Consider the following 26,762-nt stretch of genomic DNA (forward strand, 5'->3'; position numbering starts at 1 on the left):
AGCCGCGCTCTCGGACGTGGCGCGCGCCGGTTCCTCCGCCGACAGGAGGGATTATTTAACGGCGAGGAGAGGCGGAGGAGGAGGGCCGCGAGAGTGCGACGACCGAACTCAACCGAACCGTCCGGCCAACGGCAGTGTGCACGGCGTTTGTTGTTTCCAACTGTCGGCCCGGCTTCGCGCCGGCCTCCGTCGCGTTACCCGTACTCCGCCCGGTCGGAGAGAGCGATAATACAGTACCGCGAGTGCACCGCGGATGACACATGTGCGTCAGTGTGTGACCAAGTTTTTCCCTCCTCTGTTTACGTACATCGACGCCCGTCCGTCTCCCGGGTTCCGTTCCGCGTGTGCGCGATCCGCGGCTGACCGCGGGTTAGGAGACGAAATTGCAAGGACCAGGAGGAGAAGAGGGAGAGAGAAGACGTCGTTGTCTCGCGCGCGCGAGAGAGGACTCCCCTAGATATATATATATATATATATATATATATATATATATATATATATTCATCTCGTGCACGCCGACGTATACACGCGTATAAATATAGACGAGACCTCTTCTCCCTCGCCTCGCGATATTTCGCGCCTCCGCTCCGATCCTTCCGAGTCGGTTTCTCTCCCCTTTTTTTTCCCTTCGCGCCTTTTCTCGACCCGCGAGGGGCGCTCCTCCCTCTCCCCCCGCCCGCGCGTCCCTCGTCCTCTCTCTCCCCCTGTCACGCGCGCGCTCGCCACGTTTCTCTCTCTCTCTCTCTCTCTCTCTCTCCCTGTCACCGCGCGCGATTTGCTCTCGGCCTTTATACGTTTCTTCCTCGGCCACTCTCTCTTTCGTTCGCGTTCCGCGCGCGTTCCACTCGCGCTTTCGCCTGGCCCCCGCGAACAAAACACACGGTTTCTAAACTCGCTTCCGCTATCTTTACCCACTCTACGGCTCTCCGCGCGCGACTTTCCCCGTCTCATTCACTCTTGCTCCCGCCGCGCATCGTTACATACACAACACACACCGACGATCGTTTACCCCGTGCGCCTGTGTGTGTGTGTGTGTATGTGCGCGCGTTACGCCTCTCTCTCTCTCTCCTTCTCGCTCTCTCTGCCTCATACACACTTTTATATCTCTCTTTTTATCTTTTTGCCCGTGATTCCCGATCCAGTCGACGTCGACATAAGCTCGCCGATCGTCGATCGACAAACGTCATCGTCCTCCACGTCGCCGTCATCATCGTCGTCGTCGTTGTCGTCGTCGTCCTCATCGTCGTCATCGTTCGTCGCCACGACGCAGCCAGCGCAAGCACGCAGTGTGATACTTAAATAAGCGAAATTTAAGTATACAAAGTTTTATTATGTGCGTCGATACATCGCGAGATGCACGCGAGGTGACGTGATCGACACGCGCGTCGCGACGCTCGATCCTTGTCGCCCTCGTCCCCCCCCGAGGGGGGGAGAGGGGAGCTCCCTCTCCCTCTGTCACCCTCACGTGCGTGCGTATCGCATCGGGATGCACGCACGCGTTTAAAGACGCGGCGAAAATTATCCTTGCGTCTCGCGTTATTTTCCTTCTTAATTCCAGAGACCGGGCTAAAATAATCGCTCGAATAGGGGAGGGTGACTCGAGATTGAACGTCTCGATTTTTTTTTTTTTTTTACGGTTTTTTGTGCCCGGAAAATTGCACTTTTCAATCCGATCGGTTTCCACGCGCGCACGTGTGAACGCGAGATCGAGAAGATGTAGAGAAATAGATCGACATAAACGCTCGAAAACGTGACAGATAGCACGATATATACTTATCAGTGGCCAAGGGTACTTGATAAGAGTGACCTAACGTATAATTACGGTAGCTGCTTTTGATGGGTGACGTCATTCGTAAGCCGGACGCCGGAGAGTTTCTTTCGTAATTCATCGTCGAGCATTAATTAACGACGCTAGGTACGTTATTAAAATGGCACGTATAGAGTCTATCGAGTTCGATCGAGTGTACGTATCGGTTTCCGCCCGCCAAACTACTCTTCCGGGTTAATCACGTGACGTAATCACTCGAGCGAAGAAATTTATCGCGCTTTAACGACCAGAGTTTTGCGGAAGCTCGCTCGATTCTTGCGAAAGGCGAGGATCGCCTTTCGATCATTTCCAAGGGAGAAATCTGTTTTTAAGCTTTAAAGATATCTATATCTGCCACATTTCAAGTATGTATCCGTGATAGGAAATGTGGACTGCGTGATTACGCAAGATGCGGAGCTAATCTCGATCAAAAGCGAGAAACTAAATTCTATTCTCATTAGCTAATCACGCTGGTGCGACTAGCTTTCTGATTTCATACATCGCTTGCACTTATTCGCTCTTTTCACGTAATTACTCCCATTTATAAAGCCGTACGCGTAGATACATCCGACCTCTCCTCGATTCATTTGCATTGCGTCGAATGGGGAATAAAATTTACGCGCGATGTCGCAACAGTTTGTCAAAGATTTTACGTTACTTATTTTAATAGAAAAATTAGAGCAAAAGGATTGACAAATTAAAGTCTTCAGATCGTCGCTTTTATAGGTGCATCCGAGAAAAATTGATAAAAATATAGGAAAAGGGAACACGTGGTCTTCTCCAAGATTAATTCGATCAATCGCGATAAGATAAGAAGCGATCGTTGTCTCACCGATAGCTCCGCCCATCATGGGGCGACTTTTCAATGAATCGCCGCGATACGCGGACGTGCGTAATGTTCGACAAAAGCGCGTAACGCACGTCGCGCGTGGTTATAAATAAATCGCGCATTTCTTCGTCGCTTCGTGCAGCACATCGTCTCAATGAAAATGGAAAATATTCTCAAGGGAAACAATCTTTTAATGTCTTTTATCGTCATATTTTCTAGAAGGCTATTTATTAATATTTTTTATAATAGTATTTTTTTAAATTAGATTCCTGTCATTTTTATTATCGCGAAATTCTAGGAAGCGCTTTTCCGATATCTCACAACGTTTTCCCCGAGATTTTTCACTCTTTGTCGCGCTGCTTCTCGTTAGTTAGCACTCGCGAGTCGTCTCGAGACCCGACCTGACCGCGATGGCGATCGCGGAGAACGCAAATACACGTCCAGGTGTCGGGCGTACGCGATCCGCGAGCGATTATGCACCGTGCTAGGTGCGACTATTTTCGCATCGTTGAAAATAGGCGAGCCGCCTGTCGCGCAGGACAAAATCGCGATCTCCGATATTGAATTTAGCCGGGATCGTCTCGCGAGAGCTGCGACAATTTCGACAATTTCAACATGTCGCGATTGTTTCGGCTATTTTCGTGCAAATCTTGATATAATTCAATCGCCTCTTGACACGCTTTACGTCGTGTTTTTTTCGCATTTCACCAGACGAAACAAATACACCAGACGTGACAAATACATCTCAACGGGAAAAATATTCACAAAAGGTACATCCAGATTTATACAGAGAGAATATCGGAGATATTCGAGATGTAACTTCACATATATATATTACTGAATATTTTGAAATTCTCGAATTCTGAGCAGGATTAATTAGAAGCGCGATTACGAAGCGTCTAGCGAGTTTAATCAGCTGGATCCGAATATCCACTTTGAGAATCAGCTTCAATTAAAACGATCTCATTATCCGACATTTACAGATTATAAGTCACCACATCGTTATGTCATAAAGAGAGAATACACACACACACAAATATATGTACAGAATTAAATGATCAATTACACTAATTGTTCCCATCTACCATTTATACATCGAATCCACATTTTGTTAGTCTAGCTAACCAGCTATAACTTGATTAATAATATTTGATATATTTCCATAATATTTAAATATACATCAATTTGTCGAATGAAATCTAGTGACACAAAATTACCATACAACTGCATAACGCTGCTAAATCTTGCGAACGTGACGTCACCTGTCGACTGATAATTGATCGCGCTTAATTAAATCGCTGAAAAATTCACACCCAGGCGCGGCCAGAGATTCGCGGCTACAAGTAGCTAATTGGCATCTTCAATCTTCGGAATCCTCACGGTAGCCCCACGCAACCTCCCCTTATCGCGCCCTTTAGGAGGGTGAGCTAATCGCCCGCCAGCTTCGATTCCAGTTTCGCGTAATTCGCGAGTCGTTCCCAAGGATCACGTGCCACGAATTGTTTTCCTCACGTTTAGCGGATCCAGCGGGAAGAAGGTCGCCAGGCTTGGAGACGACGACCCGAGTGTGCCCTCTTATCGGGGATTAGGACGAGATGAACAGTGACAATCGCGAGCGAGATCGTAGAAGGATCCTGCCGAGTCCTCGCGGCGAGTTCTCGTATCGGTGCAACGGGAAACTGCGCCCCCGCGGTTTCCCTCGTTGAAAATTACTCGGACTCGGCTGTTACTCCTGTGAGTGAGTGTAAACCGCGCTGCCGAGGAACATGAGACACAAAGGCGGAAAGGGCAGTTAGTTTAGTGTAAAAGCAGCGGCCGAGGGGGAAGAGGCATCATGTCTGCCGTCGATTCGCAGCGCAGAATTCCTCGCGTTCCGTGAAACGCGCAGCTCGGTCTTTGAATTACAACCGGAGGAATTGCACCGTTCCTCCAAGGCTGACGTCCAGGCGCCAACTCGGAGCGACCTTGACAATCTTGCGGCGATCGAGGAGATCCCCGAGATAATCTGTTCGATTAACTGACGACTCGATAGAGACTGCTCTCTCGTCGATCATCAATCTCTCGCCGACTCCCTCGGCATCCAAGAGAGGGGATCCGCAAGATTCTAGATATCCGACAGGGGCCTGAAAAATCGACCACCTGTGCCGGCAGATCCTCTCGTCGTCGGTGGAGCTGCACGACGCGTATACCGTTGATGACGTTACCGTTGTTACGTCACGGTAACGGTAACCCGCGTACGAGCGGCGACCTAGTCAGCCTTCATCGTCGGGATTCGGAGCGTCTCGCGCGCTTCGAGGGATTTAAGAGTGAAACTGTGTGATACACGATATCCGGCCCCGGCGTTTTTCCCTTCTTCTCCCCCTTTTTTTTTCCTCCGCCGCGTCTACTTTTGAGTTTCGCGAAGGGTCGCCATCCTCTCTCTTTTGGTCTCTCTTTCTTCTGTCTCTTCTCACTTGTATGATCGCCGCGGTTCTCGTTTCTCTCTCTTCTTCCGCGATCCCGAGGTGAAGCCGCGCGCGAAAGAGGAGAGAAGAGCGCGAGTGAAAGTGAATCTCGTTACGATCTTCTCACGAGAGATCTTCATCGATCGCTCATTGTATTATGTGTGATTATACGTTGGTGAAGCGTTCAGATTAGCTCGATAACGATGATCCGTGTGTACGGAGCCACCGACAGCAGCAGCAGCAGCTGAAGTCATCGGTAGTCGCAAACAGGCGGAAATTCCGCAACCAGGGGATTCAGAGGGGAGAGAAGAAGAGGAAGAGCTACCAGCTGGCGCTCGCGTTGATGGCCGATCATCGACGAACCAAAAATGTAAGTTATCGAAATACGCCATATGTTTCTGTACCTAACTTTACTGGCTTACGCGGATGACTGATTCCTGACATGATATTATTACATAAGGGATGAGAGATCTTTATATAAATGTTTTTCTTGTGATAGATTACATCTTACTGTCCATGTTCGTAAAGAGTAGGGACTTTGTCATTGTTTTACTAATGATACATTTTTCTTTCTTGTTAAATATCCTAGCTTTGGATATCCAGCTTGTTGAATGATTGATTAGATCATGATCTCTTTTATTATTTATTCGTGTATGATTTCTGACAGATCAGCTGTATCAGCTGTACTTTGACAATGTTTTTTCTATGAGAATTTGTTAGATAATATCTCATAGATTCATCTCTCGTATTGGTGTTTCATTATCGAAACTACATTACATATAGTGACGCTAATACGTAATTTACATACAAATTGGTCGCCGTGAATTTGCGACAGATTACAAATCACGCATAGAGTACACATATGAATTTTGATTTATACCCGCGATTCGCGGTTGGTCACAGGTATCCCGACCACTCGTTCAGCATCTATAAACCCCGTTGTTATTATCGAGGCGAGATCCCTTTAACGATACCAAAACCCCTATTTAACGATCCTAGATCATGATCAATGAGATTATTCCCATAAAGATCTTTTGCAGATAATTTACGTGCTTGTTCGGCGAACGTAATCGGTTTTTGCGCGAGATGGGGAGGGGAAAAAGAGAGCGGGTAGAGAAACAAACTCTCGATGACTAGGAAATAGGCATTGTCTCTTGTAGGGAGTTTCACTTGTTTGGCTTCTTCCTCGCGTCTATTCGCTTCCAGACGCTGGCGTGGAAGAATGTCTCTCTCTCGTCGTGAAAACAGGAATTTATCGCTTGGTCACCGCGGGATTGTTTGAGACCCGCAAAGGGTGTCGCATAGCGGAAATCGTTTCCCGACGTTTGACGCGTCGTCGGACCTGATTTCGCTCTCTTGTTGCTATAATAATAATAACGAATTATGAATTACTTACTAATTACGAACTGGAAAATATCCTAGCCCTCGTCATTATGAGGTAATTCGTGATTTGTAGTGACATTCTAGTCTTGAAATTTATCTCTCTTTTAAGGTTCAAAGCCAAATTCATTAATCTTAGTCACAAATAAATTAATTAATCGTAGCTACACTGAGAAAAATCGTTTGATTGTACCAACAAGACGTATATGATTGAAGGCATTTTGGTTAAACAAGAATTTCTAGTTATCATGACAAGACTCGATTTTTTATAACTAGAACGTTTAATAGATTTTACTATAAGGATTTGGTTAGTATTTTCTGGTTGGATCTATAAAATTTCTTGTTACATTAATTTCTTTGCTTGCCACTCTTAACTTAACTCGTATTCAATATTTGTCATGAAATGTATATAAAGACTAGTATTAACATTAAATCCAAAGTATATTTTTTTTCTCTTACGAGCAGTAGTGCCAGAAAGAGGACGCTAGCTCTCTGATTGTGTGTGTTTGAGCTGCATCCTCTTCTCGCATCATTGTTTATCAGTTTAATTTCTAACGAACTGAATTTAAAATAATTTATTCAATAATCTGGATTGAATTTATCCAATAATCTTGTTGGAATTTAGAATATTAAACAGACTTTTGAGATTAGATGGAAAAAATTTTAGACGACTTGGTGCTGGCAAGTATTTAGTATTATTAACCAGAAAATTTGGTAAATTTAACAAGAAGAAATTAATCTGATTCATCTGGTAATTCCTACAAGAATTCTAATTAATGCAACCAGATTTTTTCTCAGTGTACTAATTGAGTAATTCCAAATCGCACGCCTCGATATAATATAGTTAAATTGAGGATTTATACAAAAGAAAGAATTTAAAGAAGCAATTGGGGAAAATAGATTTAAAGAAAATTTGGAAAATAAATTTAAAAATATTTGAAAAAAAGAATAGAAAAATATAGTCAGATTATATTTATAGAATATATATAGTCAAAAGAATAAGTTAAATAACAGCATCAAACCAATGCATAGAATTCAATTTCGAAGGATATTATTCGCAGTATCATAAACTATAGACGTACATATTTTATGTCTCTGTACGGATCGAAGGTTCTGTTTTATGACAGGATGCGAGAAGATTCATAATGTGCAATACAATCGAGCAATGAACTATAGTGAAAAGGGTGTACAGGCGATACTGATAATCAGAACGTAGGAACGCAGCAAGGGTGGGAAAGGGAGCGAAGAAAGGGGTTGGGAGGGAGCGGATGGAAGACGGGTTAATTTTGTACCGATGATCGTCTCGACGTATGCGATTCTCCGCGAATGCCGGCGTGTATATAGGTTAATCCGTGCTTTGAAGCGAATCGATCCACGCGGGGGCAAGGGCGGGGAGGGGGATCGGTCAGGTTAACGAATGGGGTAGGTTAGCGTTCGAGCCGATCCGGCTGCATGCGTTACGCGATTATTCTACCGAGTGGGATTTAATCGCGTTTGCATTTCGGCAATACTTATAATTTGAAAAATCTTTAATCTCTCCTTTTTTGTATTTCTCTTCGCAAATTTTTAACGATTGCAAAAAATCTTCGATAAATCTCTCGCGAGAAATATCGTACTTTGAAGAAAACGGAGTAGCTGTCAGCTGTTGATCACGATCATGGAATCACAGATAAAATCAACAATTTGATAATTAATTATGTAGCGGGAATCACAATGATTGACAGACAGACAGACTTTCGCATTTGTAAAAGATTCGGTCTGCAACAAATTATGGATAAGTTGAATTTTTAATGATTTCGAAACGTTTACAGGTGCATTTTTAATGTGCAACGATATCCATTTATTTCGTTTCCGGCCTCGGTAAACATCGACTATAAAAAAAAAACACACGTCGCAGATGTGTGCACTTTACACATTTTGCCATAATTTTCCAACCAGGTCGAGAAGACAAACCGCTTTCACATCGTTGATGTGTAATAAGTATTTTAACAGATATAATCGCGTTATGATATATTTCTTTTTTGGCAAACTTGCATTCCTACAATTATTCAAAAACTGACATTCTTCTGTCCCAATATAAAAAAATGCAAGACATCGCGCGATTCTTTTAGTACAAAATTAAATTTGTGTCAAAAAAGATGAAGATGTAAAATGTCAGAAGCATCATCTGTACGTCGAGCGTATTTTCATGCTATTATTAATTTATGTTTAAATGAAAGATAAAAACTTACAAATGTATTATCGAAACGATTTTAAGCGCAAAGTATGTTACGTCGTTTGGAACAATTGTAAATATAATGTTTCCATGTGTTTTAAAAGGCAAGCCATACAAACAAATAAAAGATGTATTCCTCAAGATGCAGCAGCAGTTGCTGCATTTATCATATTATTAAGTATATTTTCGCAAAAATTCCAAGAATCCACATTTTCCATCCACATTTCACATTTTCCATCCACATCGCATTTTAAAATCGCTGATATAATATATTAGCAAAATCTGATTTCTTTCGGAATATTCTTAATATCAACGATAATTTGTCTTTTATGCAAGACAAAAGTATCACATCATGAGAATTATTTATTCAGATACCGTTGTTCATATTCTGGATCGTCATAGGAATCTCGTTGTCGATTTGATTAACCTCTCATCTAGTGCTTAAAAAACAGCATGTGTCTGACACAATGCTCGGATAAACTCATTAATGATTCAATCGATAAGTGCTCGCTGCATTTCTCTTTGCAGTTATGCAGTCAATTTTTCGCGTGTCTCCATTTATCTCTGCGCATAAAAGTAAAATTGGTACATTCGTTATGTTTAAATAATTGTTATCAGTGAGTTTGTCGCTCGCTTTCTAGATTGATGGACATGATGTCGATTGAGAATCTTTTAGATTTTTTAAAAGTACATTTCTATGAATGTGTCTTTGAAATCTCCATGATTTTGATATGAAATTCTCGGATGGAATTGAAATCAACTGACTTAAACGCTATTACCCACGTGAACGTAAAAAACATAACAACAAGACGACATTTTGAAATCTTAAACAGCAGTATCGCCGACGAGAGAACGGATGAATCTCTTCCTTGGATTGTCGGCTCTCTGATTGACGCGTTAATTAAAGGCTCGGCCGATCAAACCGCCATGATTACACAAGGCGCACGCGCGGAAGAAAGCAATTCTCCCGCAATTAACGCTGCCAACGACGCAAACGTCCATCAAAGCACGCGAGTGCCATACCTGTCCGCTATTTAACCCAGAATCGAATGTAAGGCATGCGAGAATGATGGGAAACAAGCCCGCCTAGAACGGGTCAAAGGCAGGGAAAAGGACGAGGACGAGAGGGACCGAGGGCACGATCCCACTTTCGTGGCGGAAGAAAGCGATCGTTCCTCCGATCCTCTCACGCGAGGACCCTCGACGAGGGAAAAAGTGCGTACGGAGAGCGAGAGGCGCCTTTCCCCGGCCTCTCTCTCCTTCGCGATCGACGTTTCCTCGGATCTCCACGATTTCCACAGCCGAGAGGTCGACAGCTTCTTCTCCCTCGAGCAAGGGACCATGTATATTGCATAGCCGAGAAACACGGAGATGCTACGAGAGGAGAGGAATAACGAAGCGAGGGAGGGACAAGGAGATAAAGCGAGAGACGGGTGCATGCGGAAGAAAGGAGAGAGAGAGAGAGAGACACCGCGCGATGTGTACGACAGCAAAGCGCTGCTACTCCGGCGCGATGTGTCAGTGTGTGTCGCGCTGGAGGCCGACCGAGGTCGATGGCCTCGCGTTCGAGCGGCACCGACGACGCTCGGCCGTGCTCGGCACTAGGTCAGTGATGGAGTCACTGGCCGCCCCGAGCGTCGAGGCAATGACACCGAGCACGCCGTTGCTGCCACCGAACGCCCGGCGTTTCCCCTCCGCCCCCTCCTCGGGGAGCCCCTACCAAGAGCGTAGCGGATCCCACCACGGATCCCAGCGCGGCTACCATCCCTCCGGTCGACCCCTACCCTGTTCGATCTCCTCCTCGACCACGTCGTCATCCCCGCGCTCCCCGAGAGAGAGAGAGAAGAGAGAGAGAGAGATGGTGAACCCGGGCAATGCCGCCGGTACCAACATCGCGCGCCAAGCTCGGGGCATGTATGCGATGTACCTTAGCTCGCGAGATGCGGGGCCTGCTCCTCGAATTTTTTTCCAGAACCGCAACCGACCCGCAATTGCGATATTTGGCCTGTAATTATGTAACGCGCGCGATTTCTCAGAAATTATAACGCGCGCTGGTATTAATGATATCTCTTCTCGTTCGTCCTGATGTTTTCCTATGAAAAATCGATTCGTCATGTATCGATCCTTGGCCGCCGATTGCGTCTTGCGTTCTTTAATGATACATGTGTAACGGTTATTTATAATTTCTTATCAGTTTTTGATATTTCGAGTCTTGTTTTATATTTTCCTTATCTTGTCATTCATGCTTTCTCAGAAATGCCATTAATATCGTTAAATATAATTTCCCTTTTTATCGAGAAAGAGACAAAGATATATTTGTTCTAAACTTTGCAGCGCTTTTTCACGTGCATTTTTTGTGACTGATAATTGTGCGTGATATAAGTTACTCCTCAATTATTAAAAAGGATATTCTTATTTTGAAAATATATTTAGTTTTAACATGGAAATCTTGAAATGGTTATATCGCGTTAATTTAAGAAATATATAATTGCTTGAATAATTGCTTACTTGAATGAAGCCATCTTATATAGTTCAATCGAGAAAAATATATAATCATGATTTAAGATTTAATATTCTTGAATGGAAAAGAAACAATGTTGGATAGAAAATAACATTTTTAAATCAAAGATTATAATTTTCTTAAAGTAGAATTAAATAATTATATACTCTTGAGGTGGCAATTACAATATTAAAATAAGACGATAATATTGTTGAAATTTAAAATTATTAAATTCTTCTAAGAAGATTAGAAATTGTTGCGTATACGAAACAATGAACGCGTTAGTTTAAGTATATAAGTTTGGACACTTGTTTTTTTTCTGTGTACACTTGTGCAAATAAATTTTATAAATTTGACATGTTCATTGATAATTTGTATTATCCAGGACCTTTAATCCTATTCAATGAATGAAATCAATCTTTCTTTTCGAGATTTAAACAAAATCTTTGCATTTATAACGAACGCATGATATATCGCGTGGTGTCTGTGATATTTTTGTGATAAGCTCGTATCAAAAATTAAATATCAGCATCGTGCAAAATCGCAAAGCGATCCCCCTTGCAGAGGAAAAGTGCGTCTCAATTTTCTTAATCTTTCCCGATGATTCTCCAATCGTGCTGCCCCGGAGGCTACGATAATTCGCCGATCCGGAAAACCGAGACGAATCCGCGCAACCGCGGTGCGCTTTCAAGGTGAAGGAGAGATCCGGCTCCCTTACTCGATATCGTTGTCTTGTTTGTCTTCTGGCTGGTGCGCGATTGTCTTTTCCACCGGACGCCATTCGTTCGCTATTATAAGCTTCTTGCCGTTATTTTTAATCGCTGTTTATCCGCAGACGAACGCGCGGAATGAAGCCGTTCGCGCTGGATGCCAGGAGGGGAAATGACTCGCGACGAGAGCTGAAATACTTACTCCGTAACGTATGCGGGAATGTCGCAACGCTGCTGCGGATGGTGTCACTTTGAGACGTTTGTCGCGATCGAGTGTAGCAATCGAATATACTCTCGTCGGATGTTATCCGTTTCGTAGGTGGCAGAGAGAGGCAATAAGGTCACATGCTCGTGCCAATTAACAGCCACTTTGTGAACATAACTGCGAACATACGAGCGGAAAACGACGAGCCGACGTCTCTTATTCGTGTCGGATTATATGCGATTTATAAAAAAAAAAAGAATTACTATTTTTAATCTCTTGTCCAGAATTTATATGTATGTCCAAGCGTTTGAAATAAAATAAGATTGCGCTTTTATCTGCTACGGTTATCGATAGAGCTTTATGGCCGTGTCGTGGGTGTCTGTGTGGGCGTGAAATATAAATAGCAAAATATGTCCGGCACTTGCGGCTTTCGCGCAGCGATTACGCGTGTAACATCCCACTTGAAAAAGCGTGCTCTATAAAGCTAAAATCCGATTGTACAATATTGTTGACAATTTTTTGGACACCATTTATAAAAAAAAAAAAAAAAAAAAAATTGTTGCTTATAATAAGTTAGGTAAAATTTAGATGGGAATTATGATAATCTCGAAATAATGAAAATTTCACTGTAGAAATGGAGCAGCGATAACAAGTATACTAATACCGAAAAGATGGATTCCTTAGAGGGATTTCCGTATTAAGAACAGCACAGCTTATTTAAAATTCTAATATTTAAAATTCACTGTAATAAAAGCAACATTGGATTTTTCATCATATGAAGAAAAAATGTATTAAAAGAGCAATGAATTCATTTTAGCAGAAAAATCTATAATGTTAAAAAAAATATCAACGAACCGTGATTCTAAAATTAGCAAATAAAAATTATATTAATTTGTAAATTGTAATAAAAGAAATGATAATACGTATGAATACCATCGCGGAAACAAACATAAATTTCACAACTCATTTCATCGATTGTTTATTCAATGCACACACTCTGATTCACTCTGATATAATCCTAATCCCCTATTATGTTTGACTTAGAAACCTCATACTACCGAATCGCGTAAAGTGCCACGATTAGAATCGGTTTCCCCTTTAGAGGGATGCTTAAAACCAGCTGCCATGGACCCCTACTCTAAATTCATTCGATCGCATTTCTGGTTAACGCGCCGTCGATTCTCATAAAGAAAAGCATTTGAATGATTCGTCACGGGACGCACACGTCTCTCCGATTAACATTAATTCGCGATACTAAGAGATGCCTAGAATACACGTTATTCTTAGTCTACCGTAATCGTGATCGCGGCTCCAGAATCATAATAGACGATTTGCGACGCTCTTTATCGACAAGCGTCAATCGTGAGAAAGTTTTTTTCATCGCGAACGCATTCGCGACTCTGTTAGGCTAGTTTCAATTATTATTATGTCTGTCCGATCCGCGATATGCGCCGTGATTTTATTAATCATTAAATGAAATCAAAGTTGAATGAGATTCTAAGCAACATGGAGCACGAATATTGTGACTATCAATTCTTAAATAAAATCAAATAATTTTTAATTTTGAAGACAAAATTTAAAAAAATAACAGTGGTTTGAGAGATAAGAATCTAAGAAAGAATTGAACAAATTAGGCAGAAAACCACAGGCATTGATGTAAGATGCAAAAAAAATTATAGACAAATAAATTAAGTCATAAATTAAAGTCATAATAATAATATTCATAAATAAATCGTAATATAGAACGCAATATGCAATACATCAAAAATAAAATATACATAATTTAAGCGCAAACGCAAATTTAATTTATTACGATTTGTTTATGAATATTATTATTATGACTTTAATGACTTAATTTATTTGTCTATAATCTTTTTTACATCAATGCCTGTGGTTTTCTGCCTAATTTGTTCAATTCTTTCTTAAAATCAAATAAGTTAGTAAAATCAAGCATGATAGAGTTAATCACTCACAAGTATAATTACTAATATTTTCATAAAAAATCTAATATTTTTACAGAACTTTTACTCTTAAAAAGAAGTTATAGCTGAAATTATAATTGATTAGTTTATAAAATTATTACTAATGTAATGTAATTTATAAATTCGAGATCATAGACTTGTATGACGGTAATCTCTTTTCTTTAATCGTTTGATGGCGGTACCTATAGCGAATTCAATTTCCTATCTCGATAACTCTCGCTCCTAATAGCATACTTTGCATCGTAAATCGCTCTATAATGTCACCTTTATTTCTAAACCCGAGGAGCTATTGCGCGCGCATTTGCAGCGCGCCAGAGAGAGTCTTAAGCGGCGCATTACAAGAGTGAGATCGTGTAAAAGCCCTCGAAGATGGATATGAACGACGGTTTTATTATGCATTCCTGCGGGCAATCCGGCGCGAGAGCGAAGACACGAGAGGGAGAAAAGCCGGGGCAGGGCACGAGGAATAAACGCCGCGGGGCAGAAACACTGGACGAAAGTGTTTTTACACGCGGGAGGTCCTGAAAGCTTAAAAAGAAAAAAGGCCTGGCTTCGGCAGCAAAGAGAAGCAGAGAGACGCGTTGTGAATTCTCGCCGAACACAGTGCGCCGACGTCGATAATTATTTTTCCCTTGTTGATGTTTCAGACTCGAATTGAAATCCCTGTTGAAGCAAAGTGCGCTTAAAATTAAATGGAAAGTGAGATTGCGCCGTTAAATTACATTTCTTAATTCGCTTATGTTTGAAAAGTCGTTTATTACTGAAAAATTCGGCGTCATCTCGACAATTAGGAAATTATAATTGCTAAACTATGCTGATTTCTAAGTTCTTTCTCGCGAGTTTGCGCTAGGAATACAGAAATTCGTGCCTATTTCGGAGCTCATTGTCGCTGCAAACTCGAGAACCAACTTTGAGTCTGCGTTTAATCGAGTGATATAATTTGGCTTCCCGTAAATATTTCAGAATATATATATATGGTGAAGTTGAAATGGCGAATGACAGAATTAAACGTAGTAGAATAATAGAAAAATTGATATTAAAAACGCAGCATTATTCTGAAAGCAAAAATTAAATTAATCGCATTTATTATATTTTATGAATATATTTATTCTTTCGAGAAAAAAATTATTAAACAAATAATTTTTAAGTAGATTAAATATAAGCAATATGAAATGATTTATCATCCGAGAGAAAATTATATGATTTTACATTTTATTTATCTTGTGGTTTAAAAGGAGGATAATATTTGTATTTCCCTATTAACTTACATCTGTTCGAAGAAGCATTATTTATTAATGAATTTCCAATGATCTTTCAATATTTTTTCTCTTTCGCTTTCACGAAAGGAGAAAGAAAGAGAGAAGAAACAAAAGCGATTTATAATATAATAGAGGGAATTATTTTTAGCATCAGATTATGTGTTGCTTGGTAATCTGGAACATTAGAGGAAAAGACTATTTCTCACATCTAGAGATTCATCAATTAATAATTTATATAAACAAACACACCCTATATGCGTTTAATATTAAAACAGTTTATAAAGAATTTTATATTGCAATTTAACAAATATGTTTATATTAATAATATAAATAATGCGATATAAATATAAATAAATACAAACAATAGGGATATTTTTAAATTCATATATATATATATGCAATTTAAAAATAATATTGTTATATATCGATCAATCAGATATCAATTATAATTGTGATGGAATTATTAAGGCAGCTGGCCTCAAGCGTCCTTCCGCTCGCCGGCCTTCTCTAAGGAAACAGTCGAATTAGACGCGATCGCTTCCTGTTGCGCGCGTCTCGTGCTTTCCTTCGTGAGTCACGAGACGGAAAGGGAAACCCCGGAAGCGCGCAGCATGGCGGTCTAGACACGCGCACCATGCGCCGGCTCGGAATAGCCGCTAGAGAGGAGAGCTAGCGGTATCGTGAGTACGAGTTAGCGGGTCTCGGCTCATCTAGGTTACGCGACTCGTCGTCGGCGGGACCGAACCGGATCGGGCCCTCGCGTCTTCCCGACGGGCTCGACGGGCTTCACGATTCTGAGATGACCAGATGGTAGTGGTGGTAAAACACCAGGCGGCTATGGCGCCTGACGGACTTTCATCTCTTTTGAGCGAGTCGAGAATGCAATCGCTCTCACTAGCGTTCACGCTATGCGAATGATACGAATGTATGAGGATGAAAATGACGAGGAATTTCCTCGAGGATGATGCAAAAGTTTCACACCTGGAGGAAACATATTGGTTTTGTTGCAAATTTTTTTAGAATGTCAAATAAATATCGTTATTGATTCCACATCGAAAGCATTATTATAATAATTTAATTCAGTTCAAATTATAAAGTTACTGCAATTGTTGTACATACAGAGTGTTCCAGTTATCTTCCGTCATCTTTCAAAGACAGATTCCTGGGATCATTTGAAGACGATTTTTCCTCAGCGAAAATGTCAATGAAGGCCATCATTTTTTGCATGTTTCCGATTTTTGTCATCATATATCTTTGCAATTAAGTCTTAAATTAAAACTCAACTAAAGTAAACTCTATTTAAAGTTAACCGAAGAATGTGGTTTTGTTAATATTTTATTTCTACAAAGTTTAGTTTACGAAAAACCCCTTATTTCCAACCATTTATAATTCGAAAATTATTAGTGCCTCGACATTTGAGGAAAAATCGTCTTCGGATGATCCCAGGAATCTGTCTTTGAAAGATGACGGAAGATAACTGGAACACCCTGTATATGCAATAAATTTTTATCGTTGAAAAATATTAATAATAATTCATATTTTCAAAAATACTTAAAAATAAAATTCTAATAATTTTGATAAATTAATTTATTCTTCAGATTATATATAATTCTGAAATATTCCTTCTTGAAAGTATCTCATTTTCATCTTAATTTTCATCTTCTGTTTATCTATTGTTTAAACGACGAATTTTAATTGCAAAACGTCATGTTGTAGAAAAAAATAAGAGAGAAGATTAATTACTCGGGATAAGTGTCCTATTAGGAATACACGATAGCCTTTAATAAAAGTGAAAACGTTCTCCGACACGATTACGCGCATATTCGCTACCAATAAAAATTAGCATCCTCGAGCCACTCTTACTTTCTAAATGCCAATTTCGACCTATCACTCCGGCAGCGCATCCTTACAAGATCCGAAAGTGCACCGTAAATCACTCGTGCTGTGAAGTGCACATCGGCCGAGGATTTTTTCCCTTCCGTGTCGTTCATTTAAATGAGTTCTTCGTATTCGATTAAATTTATTATTTGGGTGATTCTATCGTCATTGGCGATTATTCATTCTGGCCGATACTTTAATCATATTTCCTGAGTAATAATTTCCTGAGTAATATTTCCCATCGCTCGAAAGCGCGTTGACTTACGTAGCCAGGATGAGCCGAATGACTTTTTGTATCCTGGGCGTTATCTAATATTTCCGTGATACGTAACTATACCTATGGGAATGTACACAATTCGATATATAATCTTTCATTTCCTCGTCGATAAAACTGAGCTGATGACTGAATTTAATTTACCATTATTTACATCAAAGCATTGGAAGTATTAAAAATTATTGTAATACATGATTATTATTAAATAAAACGTATGTATATGCTTTAAGGAAACCTTTAATAAAATTTCTATATTTTTAAATTTGTCAAATTGACGCATGAACATTTTATTTATAATTAAACTTTTCAATCTTTTCGAAAAACTATAGCGAGAAATGATTACACTGTACGTTCTACAATAAAGTCCATCATTATCAAAGGATTCTTATTAAAAAGAGCTTGAATAAAGAAGGGATCAATATTCAATATGAAAGAATCGCGCGATAAACGTAGCGAATTGAAAAGTAGTGCAAGATCCACGGAAGCAGACGAGATCGGAAGGAAGGCTTTTTTCTCGAGAAACAATAGCAGAGACATGAAGAAATTGCGGAAGAAGAAAGTTACGGTAAAACATTGTACTCGTTCATGCGTGCTTTAATGGCGGATTTTATTCTGCGTTTTCTCACAGGAACAATTTGCCCTTCACCTCGCGCGTGTACCGCAAACACTCGAAAAGATCGCGCAATCTTCCCGCGATGGCGAGAATCCGCTTCGCACGTACGGTATGCACCGCGTTTACGGTCAATTCAAAGAGAAAGTTCTCTTCGGGAGGATGTGCGTGAGTTACGCAAGCGCCCGCAAACTGCATACCTTTAAGGACTCTTAATTGATGTTCGTGAAACGACCCGCGAAAAAGGATGGCCTTTCGGATAATACTGTTCAGAAGGAATCCCCCTCCCCCTTTTCTCGAAACAGATGATGCATACGATACGTATTTTATCTCCTCCCCTCGATAAATTTAAACATTTATATCTTTATATTATTAATTAATAACCTTTTTTTAAATCGATGAATATGTCAATAATTGCGGTGTATAAATTGTATCCCTTTTTTTTCCTGAAAAATATCCTTTGAGGCAAGGTCCTCGAATCTGTTAAAAATTTTTTTACGCTGTGGAAAACCTAGTTGAAAGTTAAAAATACACGCAAACGTAATAAAGCCCGCAACTTTCTATAAATTACTGGCTCGCAGTAATGTTATAAACTGTGTTTCCTACATATCATGTTTTTTTCGTCAATCCTAGTAAATTAGTGGGGCTATCTTTGACAATCCTTCACGGAAGGGCGTGGTCTTATCGGCTGTGACATTAATCACACATTGCGCGTATAAACACATGTCGAGATCGTTGTTGGATTTATCGGTGATTTCAATCAGCGGTGCCGCGTTTGAAGGTATCGGCTGCAATAATGCAACAAACTTGGCCGGATCCACGACAATTCCCCGCGTTAAAAATGGCATATTTATCGGAACAAAACTATGCGCTTGCGCCGGTTTTTACGAGGCATTAAAATTAACTGGGTTACAGGTGCGATAGTGCGCGACTACCAAGTCTCCGCGTTTTTACTTCTCGGTTTTCTTCATTCCTGTACGTGAAACACGTGACAAATCGACTTGCAGTGGTGCAATAATGTTTGGGAGATCAAGTGTATTGTCAATAAATATTTTAATTTATATATATTTAATATATCTTTGAAACAAATTAAACAAAACATCAAGGGAAATTTAATATTTCTCAATCTAATTAAGTTATGTACAAAATCTATTTTTTTTATATATATATTTCATGTTTCAAGTAAAATTTATTATTTTAGATATTTCGATAATTAAACTAATATCTTGCTCGAAATTAAAATCCTTGAGCAAACTTAAAGTATAATAGCTACCTGTCATTCATAATTAGTACATAAATTTTATAACGTTAACGTTTCATTTAATTTAATATAATTTAATAAAAAAAATCGAAATTTAATCAAAAATATATATAATTAATATATATAATTTAATAAAAAAAATCTAAATTTAATCAAAAAATCTGTTAAAATTACGATAATTTGAAATATCAAAGTAAAAGAGCGCTTGTAGATCCGAACGCTCATTCTTTTCCCATGATCGGCGTGTTGCGCTCGCGGCAAGATGCCAGATCGTGGAATACATTATCGTCCGCAAGACGGAAAAATCCGCGATCGACTCGGGATGACTCCCATTTCGCTTTTCGTGCTTCGGGGAAGAGCGAGCGCAGAAACGGCGTTGCACAACCTCGTCGTTTCCCGTTCTCGTGGCCAGTCGGTCGGCAGTAGGTTAAACGGGATCCATTCCTAGTCAATCTTACGATCCCGGGGCCTAGATGCACGCCACCGCTATCATCCGTCTCGGTTAGGTTGGGCTAGATCACGTATTACGCCGCCGCTGCAACAGACTTTCTCCCCGAGGACGATGCACCCGATGCCTCCCCTCCTCCCGTCGCGTCTCTCTTTCCCTCCCTCTCTCTTTCTCGTTCACTCTCTCGTCCTGCATCCGCTGCAGTCCGGCACCGCGAATCTATCGTCGGTTGCGGATCGGAAAAGGGGATGCGGGGAGTAGTCGGTTGGTCGGTCGATCGCAGAAAATACCGGAGGTCGCGATACGGATAGACTGTACCGAATTTATGTCCCGGTTCGCGTCTTCAGTGTCGATTATGATCCATCAGGAGTCGCTAATCTCGAGCTATTTTGAAATATTAGCCTCATTTGAAGAGACAAATTCATGCAAAAAATATTCAAAGAGTAAAATCCTGGTGATATAAAAGAGGGGAAAGAATTCTCAAGATGATCCAGATATTAAATTTGTCCTTGAATATGTACATAATCTATCTATTGTCGAATTAGCCATGATTTATATTTCATCCTTCACTACTAATTAAATTTATCCGGGACCGACAATATGAGAAAGAAGAGATCTTGAAAAAGAGAAAAATTAAAGATTACCAAGAAAAAAAATTCCAAGACTCCAATTAAACGATACATTTATTCTCTTACATCAATGAATTCTATTATTGATGAATTTCAATTATTATTGAAAAACAATGAGTAGTCATTGATAGTCTCATTTATAACAAATCAATGAAATCTCATTGAAAGAATTAGTTAGTGATAGTGGTTGTTTCAATCAAATATTTTAAAATGCATTTTATATATATTATAGTAGTTTAATATATCAGATAAATTTATAGTAAAATATATATAGTAAAATAAATATAAAAAAAGTCTTGTTTATTTTTTGTTTAATGAGAGAATAAAAAATATAATTTTATATAATTTTGAATGTTTCAAAAACTATATCTTGCAAATATGTACGATTATTATTAATTGTTTAGTAAAATCTTACTGTCATAATTAGTAGGATATAAAACGAAAAATCAAAGTGCATATATTTTAAGATCAGTGAAATACTCGTTCATTTTTTACGAAATCTTGTATCATTGTTTTAATTACTGAAATTTTTCCCGACTTAATTTAGGAGAATAAAAAAAGCGAATATGGTCGAGAAATTTAAAGATTCAAGAACTTTAGAGGATTAAAATAAAAGTAAAAATCCCATCAAACATATGATCTCCAGAATTGTTCGATTTAATACAGTGGTGCGAATTATTTCGTGCTTTAGTGGTCAATGTCTTCCGAGGAATGAATCGCAGATGCCGGGGCGGGATGTGCGCGATTTTTTTTCGCTATCTTCCTCGCTCCTCCGTTTTGTTCTTCCTCTTTTTTTCGCATTCTCTCTTCATCCCCGCGAAACTAATTTAGTCTCGCCGATTGCGCGCGAAAAAAAGCAGTTGCCGACAAATCTTTAGGCTCGCACGTCGGATCGTCGCCGCGTTCGTTCGCGTAAACCGCCGAATTTAATGCGTCAGCGTGTATCGAATTTTAATCAAGCTCGCATGGACGCTCGAATTTTCGCATCTGGCCATGCCGTTAACTTCGTTAAATGCATCTGGCCGTGATGCGTCTGAAATGTGCCGCGTGCGCGACGGTTCGGTGCCTTTTATCATTTCGCAAATATATGTATATCTATGTGTGTGTAATAATATATATATATATATATATATATATATATACACATACATATAAAATCTCTGATACGAAGCTAGTTCTTTGCCATTTTTTGAAATGTCGTATGCATTTTGCGCGCTAAAGTATTTTATTAATAATCCCTCCTATTAATAAAATTATAGATAAAGTATATTTTTTATGATATGAGAAAGACAGATTAATAATTCTACTTGTACTCTAGATTTTATTAAGAATTTTTCAGTTATGATCAAATAAATTTATTTTATTTAAATACAAGGAAAATATATATGTATGATTAAATTTATTAAAATTTATCCTTTATTGAAAATATAAAAAGAGAAATGTTTATCAAAGTAATAACAAACTTTAGATTTTATTGTTAACAAAATAGAATTCTGATTGTAATACAATCACACACATACATTTCTTTAATAATCTTCAAACGCAATTATATTTACATAATTGCTCTAATATTGTCATTGCGACACTTTTACGACTTCGTTATCTGTGCATGAAATGCATCAATTAGTAATTATAATTGCAGTAATTTCACGGACTTATATAACGTCTCAGGTCATCGACCTGATCAAGGCATTTTCTGTTGAAAAGAGTTATCTCGGGTACTGATAAGCGTTGATTCTTTAATACACCATTCAAACATTTCGTGTTGTAGCAATCATTCGAGATTACTTTCTTACTTTGTCAATTTTAATAAATCTTAAATAATGAAACAGCTTCTATGATTATGTCCATAACAGATTTGATCGAATATAAAAGACAGAATCTAATATAAAAATTCAGATAAATCAATTCTGCTTCTTGCCAATCAATCAATCTTTCTCGAATGAATTGTTGTGTATTAAATAATTGACTGGTAAATTTATTATTACTCATATTTCTTTAGCATTCAGGACCTCATTAGTCCTCGTTTTGATTAAAAATATAATATCGCGATTGCTGAAGGGGAAGAGGAAATGTTTGCTTGCCTAGTTTATATAATCAACAACTGGTCGGCGTGTTACATTCGACGCTCGTATAAAAGGAAAGTTCGACAGCTCGCGAATCACGCGTGCAGTATTTTCCATAACCATGCTATGTAATCATCGCCATGGACGACATGCATTAACGGAAAGGATCGTTATGTATCCTCGAAGGAAGTGCATCGTACACGCGAAGGATTTCCTGCGCGGTGAACGAGAAGGAAACGCGCGCGTTCTCTCTGCTTACATAACCCGTCGCGTATATTCATAATCTCTTTATCTAACTATACACAATAACCGTGTTGATTTAACAGAGTCGCGAGGGTAATAAACTTTATCTCTCTCTAGTGAATCAGAAAATTCAAATAATCAAATATATAATGGAGAATAATATTTTCTGATTTGATAGAAAAGACATTTAATTACTTGAAAATAATTGACAATCAAATTTCCCTCGTAAAATTAATTAATTACGTGAAAAATGATCAAAGAATGATCGCTTAAAAATAATTTTCAATGTATATATGCGTACATATGCGCGAGGGTAATAAACTTTATCTCTCTCTAGTGAATCAGAAAATTCAAATAATCAAATATATAATGGAGAATACTATTTTCCGATTGGATAGAAAAGATATTTAATTACTTGAAAATAATTGACAATCAAATTTCTTCGTAAAATTAATTAATTACGTGAAAAATTATCAAAGAATGATCGCTTAAAAATAATTTTCAATGTATATATGCGTTTACCGTTCAGCATTTTTATCACATTGAATTTCTAGGAGGATGCTGCGAATATATTTCGCGTTGCATCCCGACCAAGTAACAATCTAACGATTCTCGAATCGACCAGTCTTTTTCCCTCGTGGTGCTCCCTCCTCCCGTCATTCGTTGGATTGGAGGGAAGCCCGTTACATATCACTCGTGTCGGATAAAAATATACCGTGGGAGCGATGACTCGGGCGTAAAAATACATCGAAATGCAACCACGACCGGCGCGTGTATATTTACGCGTGTGTCTCGAACGGCGAACGAACGCTTCGACGAGCGCGCGATGTTCCGGCGCGTGTGGGTGGACTGACTAGATAGAGAAAAAGAGACGAATCCGAGAATAAGAGAGAGGAGAGAAAGAGAGAGAGGTGACCGTAAGCGGACGCGTCGAGTGAATGGAACGTAAGAGAATTTACGTGTACGAGACGCATCGCACACGTGCGAAAGGAACCGTAAAGATGGCGATCGAGAAAAGCGGGAATTTCCATAGAAACGTTCGCGTGAATTCCCCCGAAATGGGATCCGATGTGCTAAGATACGAGGACTTTCGGGAGGACGTTGGAGAGTCTCTTTGGGTGCAGTCTCCTTGGTTTTCTCAAAGGCTCTCCTCTCTCTTTTGTTTCTTTAGACACTTTGAAATTGTAAAATTCCCCCTGAATTATATTCATATCTATGTAATTTTCTATAACAAAAATCTACAATCTATATAATTGATAAATCTTATTTTAATCACAGAAAATTTTTCATTTTTTGCAGAATTTATATGTGCATTTTTTAAAATAATATACAGAATATATTATATATAGAAACTGTTTGGAATATTATAAAAAAAATTTACAATAAAAAAAGAATGTTCCAAAGGATAAACATTTTTCTTGATCAACTTGTGAGAATCTAATTAAAATTTGTACATCTAATGCGATAAACAAATGCAATTTTTTGCAAGTGTAATTGTTAATATGATTCCTATTAGCAATATATAGTACACAAGTCGGCCTTACAGGGTTACTCACGGAAAGTTGCTGGAATTAATCAGTTGCTATTTTTAAACATGTAAAGAGAATAGAACAAGTAAAATATCTTCTACGATAGAAGATATTTAGCAGTTTTAATTAGGTATAAACTAAGGACAATTGCAGGTATTTTTCATTTAACACACGTTTATAAAAGAATGTCGACGATCAATCTTAATATGATTTATTTTCGAAAGAATTTTCAAAAATATCACACCGTCAGAATTGAAACATTCAAGTTGTTTTCACGAATGGCACATTAAAAAAATGTTACGTATAATTTTTTACAATTTTCGAAAAAGTCTTGTTTCAAAAATATACTGTATCATTAAGATTGTCGACATTTTTCTGTAAAATTTATTAAGTGATAAAAATATCTCTGATTATCTTCAATGTGAATAAAATTGCCAAATGTTCTCTATTAGAAGATATTTTATTTTCTCTGCTTTCTGTGTGCATTTAAAAATCAGCTGATTAATTTCAGCATTTTCTCCTCCCATGAGGCATTCTGTACCATACATGATATCTCAGATTTTCATCAAGCTTTCTTTTTATATACAAATTGCTCTCACTAGTTCCGAGCTGCAATTTTTTTACATCATTAAACGTACTTTAAAACGTCACTGATGTGGTGGCTATAGCGATATTGTGAAAAATTTGTCAATTTGTATAATTTTGTCTTCCCTCCGAAAGAGATGCATTTCGAAAGCACTGCCGAGCCGAGGACTTTCGCGAGGAATCGCACGAGAGGAAGAGCAAACTCGCGGTGGTAAGTACAGTAACCGGTCGCGTTCGTTTGGCATTAAAGCTCCCAGGGTCATTGACTGGTGCAGCGGTGGTTACACAGCAGCATCACGTACCAACCGTGGCGTCCGTCTTTGCGCGTGGGAGTTATTAAAAGCCGAACGAATCCGGCGAGAAAAAACAGTCGCGGTTAAAAAAGGAACCGAATGCGCGTTGCCATCGTTCGTTCGGTCGGATGTTACGGACATTTCTTTCTCGCGGTCGCGCCTTCGGCTGAGGAAGACGGAGAGGAACCCCAGACTTTTCTCCGAAAAGACCGGTGCAAGCCGATTCGATGACGCTTTCGTCTGAAACAGGATAATTGAGACGTCGCCTGCGCAAAAATGTCCGAGGCATCTTGTCTCGCGAGATTTCGATTTTTCACCGACGAGTTTAGATTTATTTTCTTATCAATGGTAAATATCAATAAAAATGTATAAGAATTTATAATTATAAGAAATGTGCGTATAACGCTCGTGTGAAATATATAAAAAGAAAGATTACATGTTATACATCGTTGATTATTCATGAACGACTTTTAATTATAGTTGATGACAGCTCGTTGTGGCATGTCAAACCGATAATGCGGCGAATGATTTGCGGCGCACTAACCTAAACCTTGCAAAAGGAGAGGAATTTAATCTCCGCCACACTTTCCTTCCTGTCGGATAACAAGTACGAGAATTAACAATGGGCGTTGCTATTGCGTGCGATCAGCTGATTGATTGAAAAAGACAATAGAAGAGAAGCCCGCCAACAGCCGCGATAACGAGGCGCTCTCTCTTTGAATCCTTGCTTGATATCAAAGTAAACTCTCTAGCTCTCTAGTTATTGATTATTCTTTTCAATTTCTGACTTTGAAAATTGCGCAAGCTCTTTTGCGTTAATTATTTAAGTATATTTCTATGCGATTTCGTGGAACGTGTGTTACCAATTAAACAATTTTTATTAAAAATAATCATGTAACGACAAAAACATTAAATTATATAAGATATTTTAAAAAAAACAATATCTTTGAGAATGTATTATCAACTAATTAATTTGAATAAAAAATTAAGTAATGTCAGCATGTTGCTTTTTATTATTTTAATTGAACTGATATAATTATATAATAATTATATAATAATTATTATCAATGCAATTATAATAAAAAGCGATAAAAAATACTCGAAGAAGACTGTCAAAAAGAAAAAGGTGGAGGAAAATAAAAGGGAAAAAAGGAGGCATTCTTATTGCAATCTCAATGATTCTAAAAATACACAAGTTTAAAAACTCAAGTATAGTGTAATATATTATATGAAAAAGATTAGTTTAAAAATATCACCTGCTCGAAAGATATAGAACAGGTGATACTTTTGATACAAAACAATCTCAAAGTGATATTAAATTAAAGTAGAAGCGGAATGGAACAGTTAAAATTGCAGTAAAATAAAGGATAAATGAAGGTAGAAAGGATAAAGTTAAAATTAATGAATAAGTACCTTTATAAAGCTTGTGATCCAAACGCAATTAGTACGATACAATATAGCTCAATGTAGTTTATTTTCAAAAGTCCAATTATATACGACAGAAATGATTGCAATCGAATAAAGACAAAGACATAGAAAAGCGAACAAAAAACTATATATATGGAAAAAGATTTTTGATAAAAAAAAAATATTACAATAGATAAATATTGTATGA

General features: G+C 38.7%; 1 protein-coding gene across 3 annotated transcripts in view; it reads left to right on the plus strand.

Annotated features, from left to right (window-relative positions):
- The window catches only part of LOC105250091 (hormone receptor 4), a 168,266-nt gene continuing 141,504 nt past the window's right edge, over positions 1 to 26,762 (plus strand). For 2 of the 3 annotated variants that reach the window (XM_025407297.1, XM_025407300.1), the window contains exon 1: positions 538 to 5,450. Coding sequence is in view for 1 of the 3 variants with exons in the window: in XM_020027191.2 (XP_019882750.2) it covers positions 5,424 to 5,450 (27 nt within the window). In the remaining 2 variants the exon portion in view is untranslated. Of the gene's footprint in view, positions 271 to 537; positions 5,451 to 26,762 lie in introns of those variants that run through there. The other variant, XM_020027191.2, reaches the window with a different exon arrangement.

The sequence above is a fragment of the Camponotus floridanus genome, unplaced genomic scaffold (assembly GCF_003227725.1).
Source record: "Camponotus floridanus strain SB8 unplaced genomic scaffold, Cflo_v7.5 scaffold17, whole genome shotgun sequence".
In the NCBI taxonomy this organism is placed as follows: domain Eukaryota; kingdom Metazoa; phylum Arthropoda; class Insecta; order Hymenoptera; family Formicidae; genus Camponotus; species Camponotus floridanus.